This window comes from Hemiscyllium ocellatum, chromosome 2, assembly GCF_020745735.1.
Source record: "Hemiscyllium ocellatum isolate sHemOce1 chromosome 2, sHemOce1.pat.X.cur, whole genome shotgun sequence".
Classification (NCBI taxonomy): Eukaryota; Metazoa; Chordata; class Chondrichthyes; order Orectolobiformes; family Hemiscylliidae; genus Hemiscyllium; species Hemiscyllium ocellatum.
The window spans coordinates 61,191,751-61,218,488 of record NC_083402.1 but is presented as its reverse complement, the minus strand read 5'-3'; the positions used below and the strand labels follow the sequence as shown (position 1 = coordinate 61,218,488).

At 38.8% G+C, this 26,738-nt stretch overlaps 1 protein-coding gene across 1 annotated transcript in view; it reads left to right on the top strand.

Moving 5' to 3' along the window:
* Positions 1–305: 305 nt before the first annotated feature.
* Positions 306–26,738, top strand: part of LOC132825857 (solute carrier organic anion transporter family member 4C1-like) — a 169,368-nt gene continuing 142,935 nt past the window's right edge. The window contains exons 1-2 of the mRNA XM_060841427.1: positions 306–510; positions 25,021–25,284. Coding sequence (XP_060697410.1) covers positions 306–510; positions 25,021–25,284 — 469 coding nt within the window. The remainder of the gene's footprint in view (positions 511–25,020; positions 25,285–26,738) is intronic.

The following is a 26,738-nucleotide window of genomic DNA, read 5'->3' as shown; positions in this document are numbered from 1 at the left end:
TAGTTGATGGAAATACAGTACTACACATTGCTTCTGGGCAGAGATGAACTGAATTTACAACTGCATAGATTGCCAACACACCTACTGCTTTGTCAGAAAAAAACTAATCTGGATTTTGCAGTCAGCTGGCAGATCTGGAATTTGGTGTGCTGAAACTAAGTAACGTCCAGAATAGGAAACATTATATAAAAGAATTAGTTCTATGAAAGGACTTTAGGTTATACAGTTCACTGTCCTCAAACTGCCTTTTTAAACTGCTTGACACTATTGATTTGACATAGTTAATTTAAAAAATGGACAAAGGAATGGATAATCCTGCATTCATCACCGATGACAACCTCAAAGTAGAACAAAAGTCAAAACAAGGAAACATTGCACAAATGGAAGTGCCTAAGCAAGAGATTGAAGAAGGGCCGTGTGGCTGGGGAAGATTTACACCAAACTGGATTCAGTGCTGCAACAATCCAAAAGGATACTTGGTCTTTTACAGTCTGCTAGGTGTCATTCAAGGTAATTTTTAAAAATAATTTTCTTTCTTGTTTTATCTTTTATTTGATTTTTGCTGAATCTAGTCTGTCATTGAAAAGAAAACAAATAGATAAACGTTTTACTTCTTAAAGTCTTAAACCAATGCTTATGATATGTGAGAATAGGGTCATAGAGTCATACAGTCAGGACATGCTATCATACAACTCCCTTTAGGCTGACAGGGGATTGTGGATCGTTCATGTTTCTACAGCTGTGAAGAATGATGTTACACAATTAAGCAGAATGTATTGAAATTTATTTTTTCTTCTTCGTCTTCGACTTAACCGGCTGAAAATATTTAACCTGAATTTTCTTTTATTTAGCATGAATTAAGTAGGAACCAATGGGTCAAATAAATTTAGGTGTAAAATTGGTTTTACATTTAGATCATAATCTGTGTATTACTGCTTTTTCTTCAGATGAATGGACATATTTTAAATTTGAAACAAGGAGACTAGGATGTTGTTTTAAGAAGATGTGCATCCTTCCCACTGGCGCTTACTGTTGCAAATTAATCTCTGAAGGGAATTTTAACATAGTTGCATACCTGGGTTTGGGTGTTGTTGTGGAAGGTAAATTAACGGGGCAGTTATTCAGCCTGTTGAAATAAGACTTACTGTCAAATAGATCAAATGGCTATGCTTCACTAGTGACTGTCAAAGCCACAACACCACCTCCAACCAGCCTGCTTCTGAACCCTCCCTGAAGTCTGCAGGATTTTCTATAAGTAGCACACAAATATATACAACAGCAACTGTGTATTATATACTTTTGTTTTGCAATACTGCTGGTCAGAATGTGTGAGTGCTTGTGTTTGGGGCTATGGTTGGCTTCCACATTTGTAAGAGTTTCAACAGCCCTCTGGGTAGACAATTCTACAGATTCACTATCCTCTGAATTAAACAAAGACGTCAACTCAGACCTATTTAATTTTTCTCTTATTCTGTGTGTATCCCTTAGTTCTAGACCCCAACCAGGTGAATCATTCTTTCTACTGTACTTGAGAGTTATAAGCACAATCTTCTCAATATCTCCTCATGGGACAGACATACCATCACAGGAATTAGTCACCTACTTATATCCTTTCAAAGGTAAGGCAACCAAAACTGCACAGAATGGTCCGGTAGAGCCTCATCAAGTTTCTATATAATTGAATAAAGTAATCTTTACTCCTGTACTCCAATGGTCTTGCAATAAAGATCATCATACTAATTACTTTCTGAATTGCTCCTACGTGTGTTAGCATTCAGTGACTTTTGAACAAGGCATCCAGGTCTTTTCGGACATCAGTACAAGGACGCTTGGAAAATTATAACCAATCTATCACTATCTCTTCAGCTACCTCTTTTAGGATCTAAGGATGTAGACCATCAGGGCCAGGAGACCTATCTACCTTTAGCCACACGACTGTGTCTAATACTACCTCTAATGAAGGTGATGATATTTAATTTCTCCCTTCTTTTCTTTGGTATTGTTGGGAAGTTTGAAGTATCTTCCAGTTTTTGTCCAGTGTGTGCAGGAGGATTTCCTGATGCAGCATGTAGACAGGCCAACAAGAAGCAAGGCCATATTGGATTTGGTACTGGGTAATGAACCAGGCTAGGAGTTAGATTTGGAGGTAGGTGAGCACTTTGGTAATAGTGATCACAATTCAGTTATGTTTACTTTAGTGATGGAAAGGGATAGGTATATAGAGCTCGGAAAGAGTTATAGCTGGGGGAAAGGCAAGTATGATGCGATTAGTCAAGAGTTAGGAAAGGAAACTGTAGGGGCTGGGTACAATTGAAATATGGAGCTTGTTCAAGGAACAGCTACTGCGTATCCTTGATAAGTATGGACCTGTTAGGCAGGGAGGAAGTGGTCGAGTGAGGGAATAATGGTTTATTAAAGAAGTTGAATCTCTTGTCAAGAGGAAGAAGGAGGTTTGTGTAAAGTTGAGACATGAAGGCTCAGTTCGGGTGCTTGAGAGTTAGAAGTTAGCCAGGAAGTAACTAAAGAGAGAGCTAAGAAGAGCCAGGAAGGGACATAAGAAGTCTTTGGCAGATAGGATCAAGGAAAACCCTAACGCTTTCTATAGGTATGTCAGGAGTAAAAGAATGACTAGGGTAAGATTAGGACCAGTCAAGGATAGTAGTGGGAGGTTGTGTGTGGAGTCCGAAGAGATAGGACAGGTGCTAAACGAATATTTTTCGTCAGTATTCACACAGGAAAAAGACAATGTTGTTGAGAAGGATACTAAGCTATTGACTATTAGACTGAATAGATGAGGTTCATAAGGAGTTGGTGTTAGCAGTTCTGGAAAGTGTGAAAATGGATAAGTCCTCTGAACCAGATGGGATTTATCCTTGGATTCTCTGGGAAGCTAGGGAGGAGATTGCAGTGCCTTTGGATTTGATCTTTTTGTCATCATTGTCTACAGGAATAGTGCCAGAAGTCTGGAGGATGGCAAATGGTGTCCCCTTGTTCAAGAAGGGGAACAGAGACAACCCTGGTAATTAGAGACCAGTGAGCATTACTTCTGTTGGGGGAAAAGGTTTAGAAAAGATTATAAGATTATAAGGTGATTTATAATCACCTGGAAAGGAATAATTTGATTGGAGTAGTCAACATAGTTTTGTGAAGGGTAGGTTATGTCTCACATACCTTATTGAGTTCTTTGAGAAGGAGACCAAACAGGTGGCTAAGGTTAAAGTGGTTGATGTGGTGTATATGGATTTCAGTAAAGTGTTTGATAAGATTCTCCATGGTGGGCTATTTCAGAAAATACAGAGGCATGGGATTGAGGGTGTTGTAGCAGTTTGGATCAGAAATCGGCTAGCGGTAAGAAGACAGAGAGTGGTGGTTGATGGAAAATGTTCATTCTAGAGTTCAGTTACTAGTGGTGTATTGGAAGGATCAGTTTTGGGGCCATTGCTGTTTGTCATTTTTATAAATGACCAGAATGAGGGCATAGAAGGATGGGTTAGTAAATTTGCGGATGACACTGAAGTTGGTGGATTTGTGGACAGTGCAGAAGAGGATGCAGGTTGCCAAGGGACTTAGATAAGCTGCAGAACTAGTTTGAGAAGTAGAAAATGGAGTTTATTTTGGAAAAGTGGGAGGTGATTCCGTTTGGAAGGAGTACCAGGAATTCAGAATACTGGCCTAAGGATAAGATTCTTGATGAGCAGAAAGACCTCAGTGTCCACATGCATTGGTTTCTGAAAGTTGTCACCCAGATTGATCGGGTTGTTAAGAAGGCATAAGGTGTATTAGCTTTTATTGGTCAAGGGATTGAGTTTTGGAGCCATAAGGCCATGTTGCAGCTGTACAAAACTCTGGTGCGGCTGCACTTGGAGTATTGCGTCCAGTTCTGGTTGATGCATTATAGAAAGGATGTGGAAGCATTGCAAAGGATGCAGAGGAGATTTACCAGGATGTTGCCTGGTATGGAAGGAAGATCTTATGAGGAAAGGCTGAGGGACATGAGGCTGTTTTCATTAGAGAGAAGACGGTTAAGAGGTGACTTGATAGGGACATACAAGATGATCAGAGGATTACATAGGATGGACAGTGAGAGCTTTTTTCCTTGGATGGTGATGGCTAGCACAAGGGGACAAAGCTTTAAATTGAGGGGTGGTAGATATAGGACAGATGTCAGAAGTAGGTTCTTTACTCGAAGAGTAGTAAGGGCATGGAATGCCATGCTTGCAACAGTAGGCAACATTAATGGCATTTAAATAGTCATTGGATACACATATGGATGACAATAGAATAGTGTAGGTTAGACAGACTTTAGATCAGTTTCACAGGTCGGCGCAACATTGAGGGCTGAAGGGCCTGTACTGCATGTAATGTTCTATGTTCCCCAATGGAATTTCACTAAAACATAAGGAGCCAAGACTGCAGATTCAACAATAAAACAGAAATTTATTACACACATAAAAAATGATAATAAAGCAAACCAAACCAAGCCTCTGATTTAACGGATGGTTTATCTGACTATACTGGATGAATGTAAACGTATCCTATTTAATATTGAGAATATCAAAATCACTATCTTTGATTGCCACCACAATCTACATTCCCAAGCTTCATCCTTCTCTCTTGCAACAGTGAGGTTGAAACAGACTGTTTACAATCTTGGTGTCATTTGGTCCCAAGATGAGTTTTTAACCTCATCTGTATCATCACTAAGATCATCCCCGTTCACTTAGGTCCTCAGGGCAGTTCACGAATTCCAGCAATTTGGCCCAGTTCCAGTTGTTGATGTGAAGATAGGAGAATTATGGCCTGACATGAATGACAAGAAATACTGGGAATCTTCCACATCTATTGCTGCTTCTTTATTCCTTCAGTGTAATGCAGGACCATCCGTTCTTTTCTACATTTTATAGTTATAATAGAACTCCATTCCAAGCATTCAAAGCAATTCTGAGAAAATTAAATCCACTACTTCCTGTGCTCCTGCTCATATTTGTCTTGCTTCACCTGCTGATGAAACCCTTGTCCATGCTTAGCTAAATGCTATACTTGGCTTTCCAGATCAGTTTCCTCACTCTCACTATCTAAAATACAAAGAATTCTAACCCTTAGGAATTCTCTCCCAAAAGACCTTGTGGGTCAACCTACAACACGTGAACTAAAATGGTTCAAGAAGGCATCTCACCACCACCTTCCCATGGGCAACTAAGGATGGCAATTGATGCTGGTCAGCCAGTAATGCCCACATCCCATGAGTGTATGCAAAAAATGTCATCCAAAACTCTGCTGTCTCCATCACTAAGGATTACAGGTTGAATTGCTGGCAGTAAGGGGTGTAAAATTACACTGTGACAATTTAACATCAACTGTTTCATTACAAATGCTGACATAATAATACTGGAAACAAGTTGACAGGACAATGTATATTTCAGAACACCTGACTTAGGTTGAGTTAATGGAGAGTGTGTCCATAAGTGTAAATTGGGAGGGAAAATCCAATGAAGGTTAAGTTAAAGCCTGAGCCATTTCAACTCCTGACTTCATTTGCAAGCAGGTCAGTTAATGTTGGCAATTAATATTGGCCTTGATTAAGAGCAGCAGCAGCCTTGCCCATTTCTGTCGCTATCAATTAAATCTCAGTTAGGTATGTAATGCACCCTTCACTTCCCATTGTGCAGCTGCTGCCTCTTACCTACCAGAGTTCATAGGTGGGAAGCTTCTGTGACACTGGCAAATGCCAAACAAATATCTCACTAATTATCTTAGCTTTCTATCTGCCAATTCAGGTGCACTGCTGTTGACACTAATGGCATCTCCAGATAAAGCATGTGGCAGCAGGAACACAACAGGGAGTCAGTATGACATTTTAATTTCTCAAACTCTAACCCAGCTTTTAATGGCCTCCATAGGGCAAGGAAAATGTCATCCATGTTTGGTAAGTCATGGGTTCTCAAAACGCACCTTTAATGAAATGGCAACCTTCAGGTTGAGCAAGGGCAGTGAGCAACCATCTGTCACGTTAGGAACAGGAAGTAGGGACTGCCTGGGAGTGTTGACTAGTTAGAGGCATTTAATTATATGTAAATTTGACAGAAACAACTCAAAGAAGAGTCAGAGAAATGTAGTACTGAAACAGGATTCTTTTAGTTAGGAATAGATCATCAATTTACAATGCAATTTTAAAAGTCCTGACTGGTGTGCTATTTTAGTGCCAAATTAAGGGTTGTCATAGACCAGACAGAAAATCTTCAATATTATTCCGATTATAACTAATGACATTGGAAGAAATCCTAATAACAGTTCCGGTTATAGGGTCTCAGCAATTAGGAGTCAGATTAAAGGGCAGGACTTCAGGCTCAGAAATAAGGACCATTTTTGGAGCCATGTGTCATGTAACAACAATAAGGTAAGTGACTGGTAAAATTATGTAAGGGATGTTGGTTCGTAATATCGCATAATATATTCTTTCTACTGTTTGGATACCACAACAGCTCCAACAAAACAAACTTGTCATTGTGATTTTAAACAAAGATAGCAGAAGTGCATAATGTCTGCAAGTTCACAGAATATTATAACAGGGAGGTTTGTGACTTGCACTCAATTGAAGCATTTGTTAACCAAAACTTGCAAAACCAGTCATTTGATTGGTTTTATGCAGTCCTTTTTTTTGCATGACTCCAAACAAATATTCTGATACAGAGCTTCCAAGCTCAGTGTTTACAAAAAAAAATTTAAAATACATATCTTCTGGAAACCAGATATAACTTTCCTGTCAGTAACTCTCTCTCTTTTGTATGGCAAAGCTTGAACTTTTCCAAAACAAGCACAGAGAATACAAGAGAAACAGAGTTATATTTCAAGTCCAGTATGACTCTTCTTTGGAACTGAGTTCTATTTCTCTCTCCATAGAAGCTGTCAAACCGGCTGAATTTCTCTGTCATTTTCTGTGTTTGTTTCAGATTTCCAGCAACTGCATTATTTTGTTTTTTATTTGTTTTTTTTTGAGTTCCTGACCATTTCTTGACTGGATGAGCACAGCTCCACTAAATTACAAGAAGCGCAACACCATCCAGAACAAAGCAGCCTGCTTGATTGGCACCACATCCACAATCATCTACCCTCTCCACCACTGATACTCACAAGCAGCAGTGTGTACAATTTACGTGAAGCTCTGCAAAAATTCACCAAAGATCCTTAGACAGTACCTTCCAAACCTATGACCACTTCCAACTTGAAGAACAAGGGCAGCAGATACATGGCAATGCCATCAGTTGCAAGTTCCCCTCCAAGCCGCTCACCGTCTTGACTTGGAAACATGTCACTATTTCTTCAGTGTTGTTGTATCAAAATCATGGAATTCCCACCCTAAAGGCTTCATGGGTCAGCGTACATCTATTGCACCTGTTCAAGAATTTAGCTCACCATCACTTCTCAAGGGCAACTGGGGATGGGTAAGAAATGCGGGTCAGCCAACAACACACAAACCCCACAAATGTGTTAAAAAAAAGCTTATCAAGGAGGCAGGTTTCAAGCTGCAGCCTAAGGGAGGAAAGAGATAGAAATATACTGAGACGCAGGGAGGAAATATGGTTGCCGTAGCTATGACCACTGTTAGATTTCTCGCTGAGTTTTTCATTATTTTACTTTATTCTTTTAGTACTGTTTTGTATTACAAGCTGAAAATAGCAGATGGACTTTGGGCAGCTTGGGTTAAAAAGAAAAGAATAGACCAGAGAAGCATTTTTTATTTGTGAGGACAGCCCTGGAGGGTAGTTGCAGGCTGAGTGTTGTTTAAAAGGTTCTAACAAACACGATTGCTCCCAGAAGAACATTGTGTTTATTCAGAAAGCAGAAGCTGGCTATTTATCAAGTTAGTGCTAGAAAATTGTACCAGTACATCTAAAGAAGTCTCCATGCTCAAACAGTTGACAGTATTGAATGGTGACTGACATCTCAGGGAGAGTTGATCAGTCAAGGCAAGGCAGAATTGTAGTTTTTTCAAACTATGTTTCCTGAGAGTTGGTTCTGGAATGCTGCTAGGATGGCAGAAAGATTTGAGAACTTTCTGCCTAATCAATACATCAGCTTCCAGAAACCAAAGAGAAGAAATCTATGTTAGAAGTATGGATGTCTTTGCTTGGATGAATGGTGAAGGTGACTCTGATCAATGTTTCAGGAAAAATGGCTAAGGAGTCCACATTCATGTCTGTGAAGAATATTTAAGTAATTTGGTCAATTTTGTTTGTTTCTTTGATTTATCCCTTCATTGTGTTTATTTGTTTGTCTGTCTATATAGAGTCACAGTCATACAGCATGGAAACAACAATCCAATTTACCTGTGCCAACCAGACATCCCAATGTGACTTAGATCCATTTGCCAGCAACTCATTCATGCCAAACAGATATTGTAAATTAATCTTGTCCCACATTCTATTCATATACCCATCCAGATGACTGTTAAATGTTGTAATAGTACCAGCCGCCACCATCTCCACTGGCAGCTCATTCCATATATGCATCACCTGTTTGTGTGAAAAAGTTGCCCCTTGAGTCCCTTTTAAATCTTTCCCCTCTCACCTTAAAACTATGCCCTCTAGTTTTGGACTCCATTGCTCTGGGAAAAAGACTATTCACCCTATTCACATCACCCCCCATGACTTTATGAACCTCTATAAGGTCACCGTCAGCCTTAAATGCTCCCGGGAAAATAGCCCCAGCCTCTTCAGCCTATCCCTATTGCTCAAACTCTCCAACCCTGACATGATTCTTGTAAATCCTTTCTGAACCTTTTCAAGTTTCACAACATCTTTCCTATCAGTGAGACCAGAATTGAATGCAGTGTTCCAAAGGAGGCCTAACCGATGACCTGTATAGTGGCAACATGACCTCCCAACTCCTATACTCAATACATTGATCAATAAAGGCAAACATATCAAGTGCCTTCTTCACTATCCTGTATACCTGTGACTCCACTTTCAAGGAACTATGAACCTGCAGCCCAAGGTCTCTTTGTTTGGGAACATGGGCCAAGACCTTACACTTAAATGTATAAGTCCTACCTTGATTTTCACTACCAAAATGCATCCATATCCCTTTAAATCTTTCTGATTCATTTTCCAATTCAGATGCCTTTTAAATGTTATAATTGTACCAGCCTCCACCATCTCCTTTTGTAGCTCATTCCATGCACACCACCGTCTGCATGATAAAGTTACACTTCAGGTCCTTATTAAATCTTTGCCCTCTCAACTTAAACATATACCATTTAGTTTTGGACTCCAAGGAAAAAGATCTTGACTATTCACCCAATCCATGCTCCTCATGATTTTATAAACCTCTAGGTCACACCTCAGCCTGTGGTGCTCCAGGGAAAAAAGGCCAGCCTATTCAGCCTCTCCCTATAACTCAAACCCTCTAATCCTATCAACATCCTTGTAAGTCTTTTCTGCACCCTTTTAAGTTTAACAACATTCTTCCCATAGAAGGGCAACCAGAATTGTAAATAAAAACTAAAAGAACTGCAGGTGCTGTAAATCAGAAATGATAACAGCAATTGCTGGAAAAACTCAGCAGATCTGGCAGCATCTGTGGAGGGAAATCAGAGTTAAATTTCAGGTTGAGTGACCCTTCTTCAGAAGTTCTGAGCAAGGGTCACTCGACCTGAAATGTAAACTCTGATTTCTCTCCTCAGATGCTGCCAGATCTGCTGAGTTTTTCCAGCAATTTTTGTTTTTGTTTGTGGACCAGAATTGTCTACAGTTTTCTAAAAATGGCCTCATCAAAATGCTATGCGGCCGCAACATGTCGTCCGAACTCTAATACTTAAAAGTTCTTTCATGTGCATGGGGCTGAAGACAAATGCTTTGAGATACAAATCTCAAGTGTCTGAGAATTAATTATTCACAAAATCTGGGATTGGTTATACAAAAGTCTGATGAGGAACCATTTGAGTGTCTTTTTGGGGACCTTTGATGGTTTCATTTTACTGGATTAGGAATACAGAGGTAGAAAAACCGCTTTTGTTTAGCTGTCTGTCTCTGTGTCATAACACTACAAATGCCTGAAATGATTAAAATTCAGAGTGCTCAAAATTCTGAGGAATTTTGGAGGATGGAAGATGGAGATCTGGCCAGGGGTGTGTTGGAATATTGAAGTTCATGGTTAATAGTGAAAACAAAAAAATACGAATTGGAATATTAGCAGTAGACGTGCTGCAGCAGGCCAATCCCACTCTCAAATTTGAAATTCTCATCCTTGCTTTCAAAGACCCTCATTGCCTCATCTGCAAGCCTGTACCAGCTTTTTTCAAATGTTTCCTTGTTAGTTCTAGTTCTTACCAGTATTTCAATGAGTTACATTAATCCTCTCTCTAATGAAAAATAATGTGCATAGATAGAAAATAAATCCTAAAAATGTCACAGGAGTTGTCAGACTCCCCGTACGAAGCTAGAAATCCTTTTAGATGTTTATTGTAATTTTGACATCATTTACTTAACAGGATCACATATCATCACCAAGTTAGAATTGACAATGTGGTTCAATTTATTTTTTTGCAATACTAGAATTAAACTGAGTATGTTGTCTAATGTAGATTGTATTAGCCTTTTCCCATATGGCAGGATGCTTCCTTGTTATCTATACAAGTGTGAATGAGAAATTGCATATACAATATTGCTTTACCACTAGAAAGTTTATGGGTGAATATTTTTAAAGTATTTAAAATAACTGTAATTGGTTGGGATAAGACATTATGATTGACAAGAGCAATGCATTTAGAAATCAGAAAACCATTGAATCTTATAAAGAACGAGGCCATTTGGCCCAACATACAAATTCTAGCTCTTTGAAAGAAGTATCTATTTAGGCCCAATCTCCATAGCCCTGCAATTAACTCTCATTAATCTAATTACTTTTAGACTGTTACGATTAAACTGTTGAGTCTGCTTCCACCACACTTTCAGCTATTGTCTTTCAAATCATAATTACTTAGTACTTTTAAAAACCCACTGAACTTGGCCTGTGGTTCTTTTGCCAGTTATTTTATATCTGTACCATCTGGTTACATCAAGTGCAAACAGTTTCTCCTTATTAACTCTTGTAAATGATTTTAAAAGCATATACTAAATTGCTGTAAAATCTCTGCTCCAACTAAAATCATCCTTGTGTGTACACATTCTCCATATAATTGAAGTAATGTGTTTATAGTGCCATTTTGGTAATTTTTTTGTATCCAAGGCCTTAACATATTTCTTAAAGTGAGGTACCCAATATTCTACCTGGGCACAATCAGAGATTTACTAAAATATATGAAAGTTTCTTGTTTTTGTACACTCGGCCTTATGGGTATGCCTATGCCATCTTAACGACCTTCACAACAGTTGTGTACCTTCAAAGATTGATGTACACAAATCCTCACATCTGTGTATATATGCATCCCCTTTAAATTGTACCATTTTGATTATATTGAGTCTACTTTCTTCTTTTCACAGTTCATCACTCCCCTACCTTAAATTCCACCAACCTTCTACCAATTAACCAATTTGTCTACATCCTCCTGAACCTTATGCTATCCTCTTCACTATTGACTAACTTTTCTGAATTTTGTGTAATCTTCATTGTTTGAAATTGTCCTGTAGATTAAAGTCCAGCTCATTAATAAAAATGAAATAAAGCAGAAGAGCGATTATTGAGCTCTCAGTGAATTTCCTCTCCACTTCCTATCAAGGATATTGACTCATGACTGTAACCTGTCTTCTGTCCCTTAGCCAATTTTATTTTGGTCTTTAACTAAAGAATGATAAAAATATGGAACTTGCAACTACAAGGAATTACTGAAACAGCTGGTATTGTAAAAGTATTGAATAGGAAACTGGACAAGCATATGAAGCCAAGCCGCTTGTTTCTGTATCCATATTCTGTGTAACCTTTTATATGAACCACTTTCCTTTTAGTCCCATGGGCTTTAATTATTTTAACATATTTATTTGTGGTGCTGTATCAAATGCTTTTTGAAAGCCAGTACACACAACATCAGTGGCACTTATAAACCCTCTCCATACTGTTAAGAACTTTCAAGTTCGTAAAGCATAAATTGACTTTAAGAAATAAATGCTATTGATTCACCCATGTTTTTCCAATTGACAGTTTTGTTCTAGACTGTTACCTCCTGAACATTTTTCCAGACTGGCAGTGGTTACGGGGTTTATATCTCTCTCCTTTTTTTTAATAGGAGTATGACGTTGGAGACCAGTCTTCTGGCACCACTCCTTTATTTAAGAAAAATTGCATTTTGGGGGCCAGAGCTTCTATTTCTTTCCACTTTTAATTTCTTCAACAACCAGGCATGCCATTTTTGTCTTGTATCCAACTTATTTACTTCCTATTCCCTTATAGTGACATTAGCCGAAAAGACAAGTGCAAATTTCTCATCCACTTCTCAACCATTCTTTTTGGTTTCTAATCAACCCCGTCATTTTTATGGCATGCTTTTACTGTTCAAATTGTTATAAAAAACTTAAGCCAATATTTCCTCATCCCAAATGGAGGTGAGTTGGCAAGAAAAGGCAGCTAGCAGTGAGCTAGGCAGTGACCTAACAATATGATCAGAAATCCCACTTCCAAATCTTCCATCCATTATTTTGTGGGTGCGAGAAAGGGTATAAGTGTCAAACCAGAACTGTGCCTGTTAAAGTAGCCATGAAGCTTATTGAGACCACAGAAAATGCCACAATTGTAGATGCAATGCAGTTTTCCAGGAGAAGGGTGAGAATTAAGAGCCCTTAGCAATCACACCTCGTGAGTAGGAGTAGATTTCAATGAGTGTGCAAATTAAGTCTTTGAAAATTTATTTAAATTGTCTCAATTGGCTGAAATGCCTCATGGTATGCACTGAAAAATTTACGGACCATGTCAAGAGAAGGTGGAGGATCAGAAATAAAGTCCTTGCCGTTTCAGGGGCTGTGAGCTCAGCTGCTATTGCCTGGGCTTCATTACATTGAATCAGTATCCTCAACATTACTTGGATAGCAGGAAAGTGCACCTGAAAATGGGATAGGCTCCACCACACTCTGAGACAATTGAGGTATCACACATGGACATTGAGGAATGGCCTCGAGCAGAAGGAGGACACAGTCATTGAGTCAGAGGCTTGGAGGAGAAGGAGTGCTTATCCAAGTGACATAATATACTGTGCCAGACCTAGTTATTTGGACATGTCAGAAAGTCCATGCTGAAATAGACTATGATTTTCTACATAGATGGTCACAGACAGCAATGCACCTGACAGTAAGAAATCCACACCTTTCTGCATTCATAGCCAGCCCCTGGCAGTAGCATACAAGTAACCTCACCTCTGGATCATTTAAGGTCTCAACTGGAGTACTCTATAATATTTTAATGTCATCTACAAGCAGCTATATCTCAATAATCATAGATACCGCTTTGCCAAGCCTTTAAATGCCCACCTGATAGGACCTAAGGACTCAGATGGCATTTGGATTTACTGCAACATTAGGTTTCCATATGTAAAGGGCAGCATTGGCTGCACCCATATGGCCATTAGGGCACCGAGTTACAGGCTGTAGAGGCTCAATAACAGGAACGTCTACTGTTCTATAAATACATAGCTGGTGTTCTGTGTACAACTTTCTGTTATCCTTCCATCCCACTCTCCTAGGTCTACGAATGAATTGTATAGGATAAGGGCTACCCACTTTAGCTGTTATTCCTCACCTCTGCACATGCTCCATGAATAAAACCCCAGAGGTATTACAGTGACAGCCATTTACGAACAAGAACCTCATAAAGCAGTGAATCCGTTTTTCTCAAGATGAGATTTGTTGCCTGGATCACTGACTTCCTCCATTAGTGAATTGTGAAGCATTTGTTTTCAGGCGCTATTGGAAGAGGACCAATATCCTGGTAGAGAGATTTGCTAGTGCTACTTGGGAGACTTTAAACTAGTAAGGGAGGTTCAGTGGTGACCCAAAGAGATAGTGAGAAAAGAGATCGGTCTGAAGCTGGTACAGTTGAGAAGAGGAGCAAGTCAAACAGTCAAGGCAGGCAAGAGCAAGGCAGGGGTTGAGGTAGGACTGATAAATCAAATTGCATTTATTCCAATACAAAAGGTAAGGTAGATGAACTCAGGACATGGTTAGCAACATGGAACTGAGACATCATAGCTATAATAGAAACATGGGTCAGGGATGGACTGGATTGGCAGCTCAATGTTTCAGGGTATAGATGCTGCTGCAAGGTTGGAAGGGGGCAGGAGAGGGGGAGTGGTGTTTCTGGTTAGGGATAACATTGTGGCTGTACTTAGACAGGATATTCCTGGGAGTAAATCCAGTGAAGTTATATGGATGAAATTGAGAAGTAAGAAAGGGATAATTGAGACGCTGGTGAAGAAAATGAAGGAGGCATAGGTTAGCTGTAGACAACTGGAATTGAGTGAATCCCTATAGGAGTATAAGAGCATTAGGATTATACTCAAAAGGATAATCAGGAAGGCAGAAAGGGATCATTGAGAAGCAAATTTGTAAGGAAAGATCTCAGTTATCCGTAAGAATAATGGGGTTGTAATGGAAGGGGATTTTAATTTTCCAAATATAGATGGAACTGCCATAGTGTTAACAGCTCAGGTGGAGAAGAATTTATTAAGTGTGTACAAGAAAATGTTTTTATTCAGTATGTGTTTCTACGTACTAGGGAAGGAGCAAAACGTGATCCTCTGTTGGGATATAAAGCACTATGTATATGGTTAGTACGTTTGCAGATAACACTGGAAGTGGTGTGTAGAGGATAGCAAAGAAGGTTACCTTAAAGTACAATGGGATTTTCATCAGATGGGCCAATGGACCAAGAATGGCGGGTGGAGTTTAATTTAGATAAATATGAGATGCTGCATTTTGGTAACGAAAATCAGAGTAGCATTTATCCACTTAATGGTAAGGTCTTGGTGAGTGTTTTCCAGCACTACATTCTCAACTCTGATCTCCAGCATCTGCAGTCCTCACTTTCACCTCCTTGGTGAGTGTTGCCAAACGAAGAAAGCTGGGGGTGCAGATTCATAGTTCCTTGAAAATGGAGTTGGAAGTAGACAGGGCAATGAAGAAGGCATTGAAATGCTTGTCTTTGTTGGCTAGTGCATTGAGTATAGGAGTTAGGATGTCATGTTGGGCTGTACAGAACATTGGTTGGACCACTTTTGGAATACTGCCTTCAATTCTGATTTCACTGCAGTAGGAAAGAGATTGTGAAATCTGAAATGGTTCAGAAAAGATTTAGAAGGATGTTGCCAGGGTTGGAGATTTTGAGCTATAGATTGAGCTATCAGCTGGGGCTATTATTCTGGAGTTTCGGAAGCTGAGATAACCTTATAGGTAACTGGATAGAATGAATAGCCAAGGTCTTTTTTCCAGGTTGGGGAGTCCATAGCTGGAGCGAATGGGTTTAAGATGAGAGGGGTAATAATTAAAAGGGACCTAGCGGCAATTCTTTCACACAGAGGATGGCACATTTATTAAATGAGCTGCCAGAGGAGGTGGTGGGGTTTGGTATAATACAGCATTTAAAAGGCATCTGGATAAGTAAATGAAATGAAGGTTTTTAGAGAGATATAGACCAAATGCTTGCAAATGGGCAAGATTAATGTAGAATATGTGGTCAGCATGGATTAGTTGGGATGAAGGGTTTGTTTCCATGCTGTACACACTCTATGATCATCTGCTCAATACTTCATAACATGGCCCAGTAAAGGAGAGTGACCCGTGAAGTTACAAAAACATGATACTGAGGTGAAGGTGACAGTGTCTGAGAGGATGAGACAGTGAACGTGGAGGAAGAGCCGTCTAGCGCATGAGTTTTTCTGAGTAACCATGGTGGTGGTCAGGTCCTGGTGTCACAACAAGGTTATATCAGGAGGCCATTAGGGTGAAGCATAAACCAATTCAACAAAAGTCAAATTTTCAGATGAGGCACCCAATACCTTCACCCCCACCATCACACTGTGTGTGTTTGGGTCTGTTCAGCAGCAGTGTGCACATAAGATGATGGTCTCGCCCATCACCAATTTGCTCCTACAGTGTGACCCTGGTTATTTGCACAGCCATATCTTCAATTGCCCAACTGTAGCTCAACATTTAGGTTCCATTTCTAGTTTGGACCATCACCTTGGCCTTGTGCACCTATTTAATTAAAGTATTTTTTAAAAAGGCAATTCTTCCAATAGGAGGGGTGGTGGGGCGGCATATTGAACTCATCATCTGTTCCCATAAGTACTGAGCTGCCAGGTTTACTCAGTGTCCTGGGTACACAGTCCTCAAAAGGGTGAACAGCTATATATGTATTCTATGACCCCTCAGCTTAAGCTTATTTGACAGAATGTGTGGCTAAGTGTGTATGTAACCTTTTGAAGGTTGGATTCAAGCTTCCACATCATGAATCATTGTTGAATCTCTTGCAGAACTGAAACTTAATCAAGGACTTCTCCTGTGACACTGACTGTACAAGTAATGTCAATCTATAAGCCCCAACAATCCAGACAGTGAATATCAATACCCACCAGCCTTTACATGAGACAGTTTTTCCGTATGTCTCCGGAAATTCTTCAACCAATCACCTTAAACTTAAGTCCCTTATTAATTGACCTTTCAGATCAGAAAGAGAAGCTGTTTTAAGAATAGTGATTTCAGACCTTATACCTAACAATCATTGTAAGATTTTCCCTTGACTTAACCATTCATATCAGCATGGAGAATGAGTTCATCGGAGGCAGTATTGAGTTTGTCAAGTAAGGATTTAAACAAACAGTTCCAGAAGTTCCTTATTTGAAGCAAGTTTAGATTCTTAACAACAACATTCATTACATGAGAAAAGTTCATAACTTTATTTACTAATACTTGCTGGTGAATTATCCAGTGGTAGTTGATAGAAGAGGGGAAATCAGGATTGTTTCTATAAAATCCAACAAACACTACATTTGCACCAAGCATGACTTGGTGTGCTATCAGTTGTGATGGAAACCAGTTTTTGACTGGAATTTTTTTCTTCTCAAGCGGCAACCTTCTAAATTTGTTGCAGATCATCACCTCTTGTTCTGTCTTTCATGGATAAAAGAGTGAGAAGATTGTCTTCATTTTTATATCCTTAAAAGTTATATGCACAAAAGCAATTAGCTGAGCTGTGTTAGTCATGCTGATGGACTTGTCAAACTGTAGTGAGATTCTCTCACAGTCCTTCAGGTCCTGCTATGTTACTGAAAGATGTTTTTGCACATAAATCCCATTGCTATTGCTGTTGTGGGAGTACCATGCGACAAGCTCTGGATTATTTTTTAAAATTTCTTCTTTGCTCTTAAAATTTGCGAATTAAGAGTTATCAGCCGTAGTCTTTGCTTGTTTAATTACTTCACCATCTGTGAATGATTTTTTGTGTTTTGCCAGAAAGTGCAAATGAGAAATGATGCTTCAGAACAGGTCTTTGCTGCTTGTTTAGATAAAAATGACTTGAGCTTTCAAAGTGGCATACATCCAATCAACTTGCTTTGTTTGAGGCACGCTGTTGAAGGGAAAATTATCTTTGAATTTACTGTGCTTCATTGTGTGGTCTTGTTCCAAATTCCTCCTTTTGCTTATTGATATATTTTGCTGACATATAAGGGAAATCCTCTTATTGATAATTTTTATCTTATTTCCAGTTATTTTATTTACAACTGAGAACAGAAATTCATTTTCTCATTCTGTTTCGAAGTTGTACATATTTTTGGTTTCCTTTTGGATGGTTTGAGTTCATCACTCATCATCATTGTTTCACCTTGTAGTTTGCGCCATTACTACCCCTGGTGATGCTGCAGATCAGCCTCTGGAGTCACATCTCTGGAATATCTGAAATGTTCGTAGAGGCAAGGGAGGTCACTTCTGTGGTTGTGATTTGTTTCCAGGGCCCCGCGTTGGCTTGCATTGCTCAGATGTTGAATGTGGGCATGGCAGCAATCCCTAGATTTTTTTTCTTCTTGCTGCATGTACCTTTTACTCTCATTCAAGGGGCAGAGGTGACATTGGCTAGGCCAACGTTTATTGGCCATGCATAATTGCCCAGAGGGAAATTAAGAGTCAACCACAGTGCAAGCTACTTAATATTTGATCCATGGTCTTGTGTAACAGACATGATGTCAAAAAGCAGTCACGTAGAAGAAAAGGCTTCTTTGTGTCACTATCATCAGCAGTAACTGGGACTTCTTTGCATCCCCATCTGCAAGTAGGCCTGTGACAGATCCATTTTGAAAATTTTTTTCCAAGCTGACTTTCTCACTGACCTGGGTGGCAACTTCAGACCTGGTAAGGATAAGTGTTGTGACCACCTCTGCTGCTCATGAGAAGAGGTCTTCCTACCTCTGCATTACCTTGTCTACATGGGAAGGTGAGGACTATAGATGCTGGAGATCAGAGTCAAAGAGTGTGGTGCTGGTAAAGTACAGTTGGTCAGGCAGCATCCCAGGAGCAGGAGAATCGATGTTTCAGGCATAAGACCTTTCTCCTGCTCCTGGGATGCTGCCTGACCAACGGTGCTTTTCCAGCACCATGCTCTTTGACTGTTATGTACAGGACCCCAACATCCTTGTCTGCAAAGTGAGACACCAAATTTCCCTTGCCTTGGGTTTATGTCAAGAACCATACATGGTACCTCCAGACAGTGCTTATCTGGATGCACTACAGCAGTGGCGAGTTAGTCCAAATAAGGCAATTGGTAGAATGGGGATGGAATCAGGTGAGACAGATCAGGCAGCTACCAAAGGAATTGGTTAGATAGTTAATAAAGTGAATTTTGTCAGTTGTAATGAGAGCTCTCTTTAGTCCTCGTGGAGAAAAACCAACCATGAAATAACAAAATTGATACTTAGCCAAAAATATGTAAGGTTCAGTCCACAGTCCCAGATGATAGGAATCCTATAAACCAAACCACATAGTCCAAAAATAAACCAATCTGATAACCTCACACTTATGAAACCTCCCACCCCCGAAAAGAATTAAAGCTCATCACTGTTTTCATAAACAGCTTCAGTACCAGCTGACAGCATTCTGTAAAATTTAAGAGCTTACTTACAATTATTTTATTACATTTGTGCAAGTATATTCTCCCCATGTGATGATACATTGTCCATTCAATAGTGTACCTTAACAGTATTACAATGTTTTCCTCTATGCATTCAATACAGGTAATAGTTAATTTTTAAAATCTTCCTTGCAATGATTCTTATTTTTTTTTTCCTCTCAAATGACTGAGAAGTGATTTTCATAGCTCCTTTCTCATGACAATTACATTCTATTTTAATTCCATGTCCTTAGTTAGAAGGTAGCAAAATTCATTCAATCTGGAAGCCTCTGTCCAGAACGATATTACTAATTTCAAATATGCTTTTATGACTTTTGCATACTGTAATTGTAAATGTCAACTCAAATAAGTTTTCCATCGGAATGTCTAGATTCATATTTCCTTTGTTTCTTTTTTAAAATTAGGTTTTCCATTGTCATTAGACTGTTGATTTTTTAAACTCCGTTTGTTCAGATTTTATCTTATGATCTCTATTCTCCTTCATAATTGTACATTTTTTAATGTGAACGTCACAAAAGTAGGTTTCAGCCAAACAAATATCCAATTCATCTTTGTGCAGGTAAACATGGGACTACAATCTTTCTTCTGAAGTTTCAGTTTGTTTACGAAAACTTCAACTTGCCGTTGCAGTTCGAAAATACATTTCCTTCAGTCAAGTCTTTCTGCTTCAAAGCATTGTCTTTCTTTGTTTGTTCATTTACTTGAAATTCTGTTGCTGCATTCTTTTAACTGTTTTGAGTTAACATTCACAGGCAAGTTCAAAGCAGATAGAGTAAGTTTGTTTGCATTGAATGTTTGACTCTCAGGACAAACCTTTTGTCAAAGCAGTGCTTTCTACGATGGGATTACGCCTAGTCTCTGATTATTGGAGTACACCCATCAATTTAATTGATATGCTTCCCATTGTAAAAGTGGGCAAAATTTTCTTCCCAGTGAGCTCATTTCCTCATAATGAAATCAACGTTACGAGTAGACAATTCAGAGACGCCTCCAATAACAGACCGTTTAAATAAATATAAATTCAAGTTTACACGTTGTAACAGATACACTGTTTCCCTTAATGGTCACATATTAACCTTTCTATGTCAAGCAAAATCTCTTGAGAAAAATTTCTGAATTTTACCATGATAAAACTTTGAGTCAAATTTATATCCCCAAAGATTTCATCTTTTTACGTTCTTCGTCAGACAAAAATGAATCAAGTCACTCTCCAATGTAAAATCCTCTTATTTTTTAACCCACTGAAAATACGTTACATGACATTGGTTTGTCACCAATTCTTCCTAACGGTAAAACATTTTCTGCAGCAACACCAAGCACATTTACTAATACGATCAGTTTTAGTTTCAATCTCCAAAATTATAACTTGACATTTTAAACATTCACTTACTAGCATTTTTGCCCAGCCCTAGTTGCCCTTGAGAAGGTAGTGATGACCTGCATTCTTGAAACACTAGAGTGCACCTGATTCCATCCCCACTCTACCAACTGCCTTATTTGGACTAACTAGATATACCCACAATGGCATTTGGGAGGGTGTTCCAGGATTTTGACCAAGCAAAACTGAAGGAATGGCATATAGCTCCAAGCCTGGATGGTGAGTGATTTGAGAGGACTTTGCAGATGGTGGTGTTCCAATGTTCCTGCTACCTCTGTGCTTTTGAGATAGTTGTGGATTTGGAAAGTGCTGCCTAAGGAACCTTTGTGAATTTCTGAAGTGTATCTTGTGAATGGTACACACTGCTGCCACTGAGTATTGGCGATGGATGGACTGAAGGTGTGTGGATAGGATTCAAACAAACAGGTTGTTTATCCTGGATGATGTCAAGCTTCTTGAGCGTTGTTGGAATTGCACTCACCCAGAAAGTGGGGAGGATTCCATCACAGGCCTGACTGGTGTTTTGTGGATGGTGGACAGACATTCAAGAGGTATGAGTTACTTACTCACTGCAAAGTTCCTACCCTTTGACCACTCTTGTAGCCACAATATTTATTTGGCTAGTACAGTTCAGTTTCTGGTCAATGGTAACTCCCCAGGATGTTGATAGTAAGGTATTCAGAGATGGTAATGCCATTGAATGTCAAGGTATGAGATTTAAATTCACTCTTGTTGGAGATGGTCATTGCCTGGCACTTGTGTGATGTGACTATTGTGTGGTGCCACTTGCCACTTGTCAGCCTCAGCCTGGATATTGTGCTGAATTTGATTATGGGCTGATTCAGTATCTGAGGTCTAGCAAATGGTTCTGAAAATTGTACAGTCATTAGTGAACATCCCTACTTCTGATCTTCTACGCTTGATCAAACGTGGTCCTGATGTCAAGGCAGTCACTCTCACCTCATCTCTGGAATTCAGCACTTTTGACAGTCTTTGTCTTGTGACAATATGAATACTTTTTAATAGAAATATTATCATATGATCTGTTTTATTATTTTGAGGAGCATCAATGTTTTAAGTATTATTACCCCTCCCCCCCACCCATTGTAATTAATGTTTTATTCATGATCATTTTACTTCTCTGTCCAACTCCTGCATAGATGTGATCAACAGTTTGTTGCCACCTTTTGTGTCTTTGGGTTAAGTCATAACAATCAACCAAAGCAGTTCCTTTCTTTTTCGGTTGGATGCTCTCTTTGCCAAAATTATGTTATGACATGGTATAAATCCCTCTGCTAATTTAAACCCAACACACAGAGAAGCTCATCTCATGCCGTAATCTGTTAAATTTGAGAGGCAAAGAACTACCCAGGGGTCATTTTTTTAAAGTAAAAATGAGCAATTTTATTCTTTAATTCCAACAGAGAATATTAAAAGCAACAACTATTTACAAATCCTTTCTCTTAAACGTATCTTTTACCTCCCACTCCACAATACTGGTTCAATTAAAACTCCGATTAAGACTTACAAAAAAAGAATCATGTTTCAAAATCAGTCAGCTTTGTCGATTCTCCCTTGTAGCTTTTCTTCTGTCGATTTTTCTCCAGGTCAGCTTTGATGTTCTGCTGCACAAACTTCTTATAGAGAGGTATCTTTCAGAGAGTTCTTCAGCTAGCAGTCTATTTGTTGGTGTCCTTAGCAGTTCTTCCCCCAACTGTTCAAAATGTCCAGTTTTATACCCCAAAACATCAGTTCATTTCATTGGTTTGATGTGATCTCAAACAGTAAAACTCAAATACGATTGGATTTTGAAATCTGGTGCATAATTTAAGTAGATTGGCCTAATTTGAATTTATTTTTGTTCCATAGCAATACAACTCCAGTTTTTTGTTTCAACCAAGTGTTACATTTTTACTTTGCTCGGGACTCTCTGTGCTTTCAGTCCTTGCTAAGCTTTTCAACTCTCTCAAAGGTACAGTACACACCTGAATCTTCATAACAATTAACTATGGGTGATTCATCCTTCTTATCAAATCTTTTTAGTTGACCAGAATAAATTTTTGCTGAGCATTATGAAATATCTAGTTAAATGTCTGCCACTGCTCATCTAGTTACCTTTCCCTTAGTCTAGTTTCCCAGTCCACTAAATACGAGATCTGTTATTATTCCTATCTCATTACTAGATCTAAAATATCATGACCCCAGGGAGGATGTACAGTCTAAGAAAAAGATCCCTGATACACTGTAAAAATTTGCCTTCCATTTTATTCTTGTCCATCTGATTTGTCCAGTCAATATCTAAATTAAAATCACCCACGATAATTATAGGATCCTTACACACTCCATTATTTCCGGATGTATACTTTCTCTTAAAGTGAGAATACTCTTTGGTTCCTTTAGATGACTCCCATCCTTGACCTCTTTTCGTTCCTATTACTTATTCTCACCCAAACCAATTCCACATCACAATTAATGGTAGCTGTATTACTATTCTCCACGGCACTCATCCATCCTTTGTTAACAATGCTACCCCACCCCCCCATCCTTTTAACCAATTTTTGCATAAAGTCAAATACACTTGAATGTTGAGTTGCCAGTCCTGTCACCCTGAAAATGTGTCACTGTATTTGTTGTTAAGTCACATTAATTTATTTCTCTTTGCATCTTCAACTAATCTAACCTGTTATCAATATTTCATGATTCAGTTTGAGAGCCTTAAGCTTTGACTTTCTACCTGTTTTATTTATTCTTGTTCCAATTTTTGCTACATTCTCTATTTATATTTTTTGCCCCTTGCTGCTAGATTTGATTATTGTTCACCTCTTTATAAAGTGCACTTTTCACTTTTGATTGATGTTTTAAAAATTCCCTTCAGTTTGAATCCCTACAGTGCAGGATGAGGCCGTTCAGCCCATCAAGAATGCACCAAAGAGCATCCCACCCAGACACCATCTCTCTGTAACCCCACATTTACCATGGCGAACCTACCTAGCCTACACTTCCCTGGACACTTCAGCATGACCAATCCAACTGGTATGCACATCTTTGGACCGTGGGAGGAAACCAGAGCACTGGAAAGAATCCCATATGCAGGCAGTCACCCAAGGCTGGAATTGAACCCAGGTCCCTAGTGCCGTGAGGCAGCAGTGCTAACCACTGAGCCACTGTGCCGCTCCCTGAAAATCCATAAAGAATACTTTCTGTGTTGCATCTGTAAAGGTTAGTGGGGGTCCTTATGGACATGTCAAATTTCCTAAGCTGTCTGAGGAAGAAGAGGTATGGTTGTGCCTTCTTGACTGTCGCATTTACGCGGGAGGTCCACAGATTGTGACTTTCATCGCTCCGAGGTACTTGGTGCTGTTGACCTTCTCTGCCTCAGCTCCATTGATGTAGATGAGGATGTGTCCTCTTCCTTTCTTCCTGAAGTCAATGATCAGTTCTTTTGCCTTCATTGAGAGAGAGGTTGTCACAGATAACAATTTTAGGCACCCGCAAGATAGAGTTCCCACCTAATAGACAATGTAACATATAATTTTCAATTTTACTAAAAGTGAAATAGGAATCTCTTCCGTAAAGTTTCATATATAAATTGTGTGTGAAAAGAAAATCCTGCTTACACAATGTTTTATTATAATTTTGTTACAGAAATATTTTAACACATAATATCATTCTTTCAGCTAACAACTGGAAGTTTGAATTCTTTTAAAAAATTGTCAATCTCTGCTGAGATCGTAATACAGCAATGTCAAAGATCACTTGACTTAGGAAATTACAACCAGACTTCCATTGCTTTGTTGAGGCAAATGACATGGAACTGAGTCACTGGCGCAGTTATGCCTGGGTAAGGGGGGATGGAGTGTCTTTTCCTCTTGTTTGATTATAGTAGCTGCATTAAAGTTTGAAAGATGAATTTACTAATCCAATTAACTGTTTATGTGCTGATTTTACTGGATTATCAAATCAGGCTTTTTTTTTACTTTCTAACATGGTTCTGGAACATTAAAAAGTCAATATAACTCCCAAAATGGAACTTGAAATACACTCACACAGTTACAGATTTAAAAAGATGTAAAATTGGCTAAATGGTAAGGCATCAGAAGTATTTCTAAAAAGCAATTTGCTCCGGCTGTATTTCATTCAGGACATGTGGGTTTTGCTGGCTATGCCAGCATTTATTGCCCATTTCTGCTGGAGGAGATATTGGTGATCTGCTTTCTTGAAATACTGCAGTCCAATTAGTGTAGATATACCCACAGTGCAGTTCAAGATAGTGTTACCGGTTTTAACTGAGTGATGATGAAGGAACAGTAATATATTTCCAAATGAGGCTGGTGAGTGGCATGGAGAGGAAATGGTAGTTGATGATGTTCGCATGTATCTTCTGCTCTTGACCTTACAGATGACAGTATTTGTGGGTTTGGAAAGTGCTTTTTAACGAATCTTTGTGAATTTTTTGATACGGATGTTCTTGTCATTCTCAATGGTATTAGTGTTGGGACATGTTTCTTACTTTAAAATGATAAATATTCTTTATGTTGCAGGTACTTTAGTGAATGGTCTGGTGAACATCAACATAACTACAATTGAGAAGCGATACAACTTGAACAGTTTCACCACAGGAGTGATTTCTACAGGCTACGATATGTCCTTCTGTGTTTTATGCCTTTTTGTCTCTTACTATGGACAAAAGGGGCACAAGCCACGATGGCTGGCTTTCTCGTCTTTTATGCTGGGATTGGGATCACTTGTGTTTTGTCTTCCTCATTTCACTAGTGGCCTGTATAATTATGGTGCACAAATAAGAGGTATGCTTGTTTATAAAGTACTGTTTTGTTCATTATTTGTTGAATACAGTTTTGCATATTATGGTATTTTCAAAAATATAATGCGAACCGATGTTAAACTTGGATCAAAGAGAAAAAAAGGGAAGTGTTCTAATTTGTACCATTTGACTTGAGAAAATTACCCCAATCATTACATTCCTAATGGTTCAGTAGATGAAGATATCACATGCTGTGGCAGTGAACAGTACAAATTTTATGCTGGACAAATAGTGGCCAAAACTTGTAAAGAATAAATCAGATGACCTTTAGTAACTCTCAGTGTGTGACTAAATGCTGAATACACAACTGAGTTCTTATTGCCCTCTAGAAGCTTTGCACACGGAGTCCCATTGAGAACCACAGCTTTGAATGCATTAAAGAGTGTGAAGTTGGTGTACTTATATATTAATTAGCTGCTAAAATTGCCAGAAAATGTTATGGTTTGTCTGTTTAAGTATTGTGAAATTTTAAGGGCATGCTAAGTCTTAATTATAGCCAAGCAACCACTCTGGCACTGAAAATTAACATTTATAAGTGCAGTCATTCCATCAGAATTTAATTATTGCTGGAGATTACTAAAAATTTACTTCCTTTTTTTCTCTGTCTTGGAAATCCCTCATTGTTAATTGTGTGTTTTCTTCCCCCTTTTCACTTTCTGCTAATGATTTGACATTGATTAGTTGTTGTGATTTATATTTCTTGGTTCAGACTGTATAACTCAGTCAGAATTTTTTAAATGAGTGAAATCAATACCCAGCTACTTATCCTGGTTACACAATTAGTAGAACCTCGAGAGAAAGAACAGCACTGAAATAGGTTTCATGTCACAACAAGTTCTTGTGCAAAATACCAAAGGAAATCTCTGGGCAAGTGTAATTGTACTAAATAACAAGTGCAGTTTGTTTACCATTCACTAAAAAATGTAATCATAAGACCTTAAGATGGAGAAGCAGAAGTAGACCATTCAACCCATTAATTCTGCTCTGCATTTAATGACATCATGGCTGATCTGATAACCTTTAATACAACTTTCTTGCCTTCTTGCCATGACCTTGATTACCTGATTGATGAAAATTATGCTTTTCTCAGCCTTGAATATACTTAATGACCCAGGCTGTGCAGTAAATAATTCCACAGAATCACTACTGTCTAAGAGAAAAAAATTGTTCCTCATTTCTGTCTTAAATATTGTCGTGGGCAAACTCACCAAAAGTTACCTTTAATTCAACCGCTTGCTAAGATGATCAAGAACTGAAACAATGATTTAAACTTTATCGTATGCGGCAACCAAACTAAGATCCTCAAGTAAGCACATTAAACCTCGCAACGTAATCTGGCTATTTACCCAATGAATGGTGGAATCTGGCCAGGATTCCAAGCAGTGGTGGTCTGTGTCTGGAAGTGTCCTTGTACAGTGTTGTTCTTCAATACTCTGT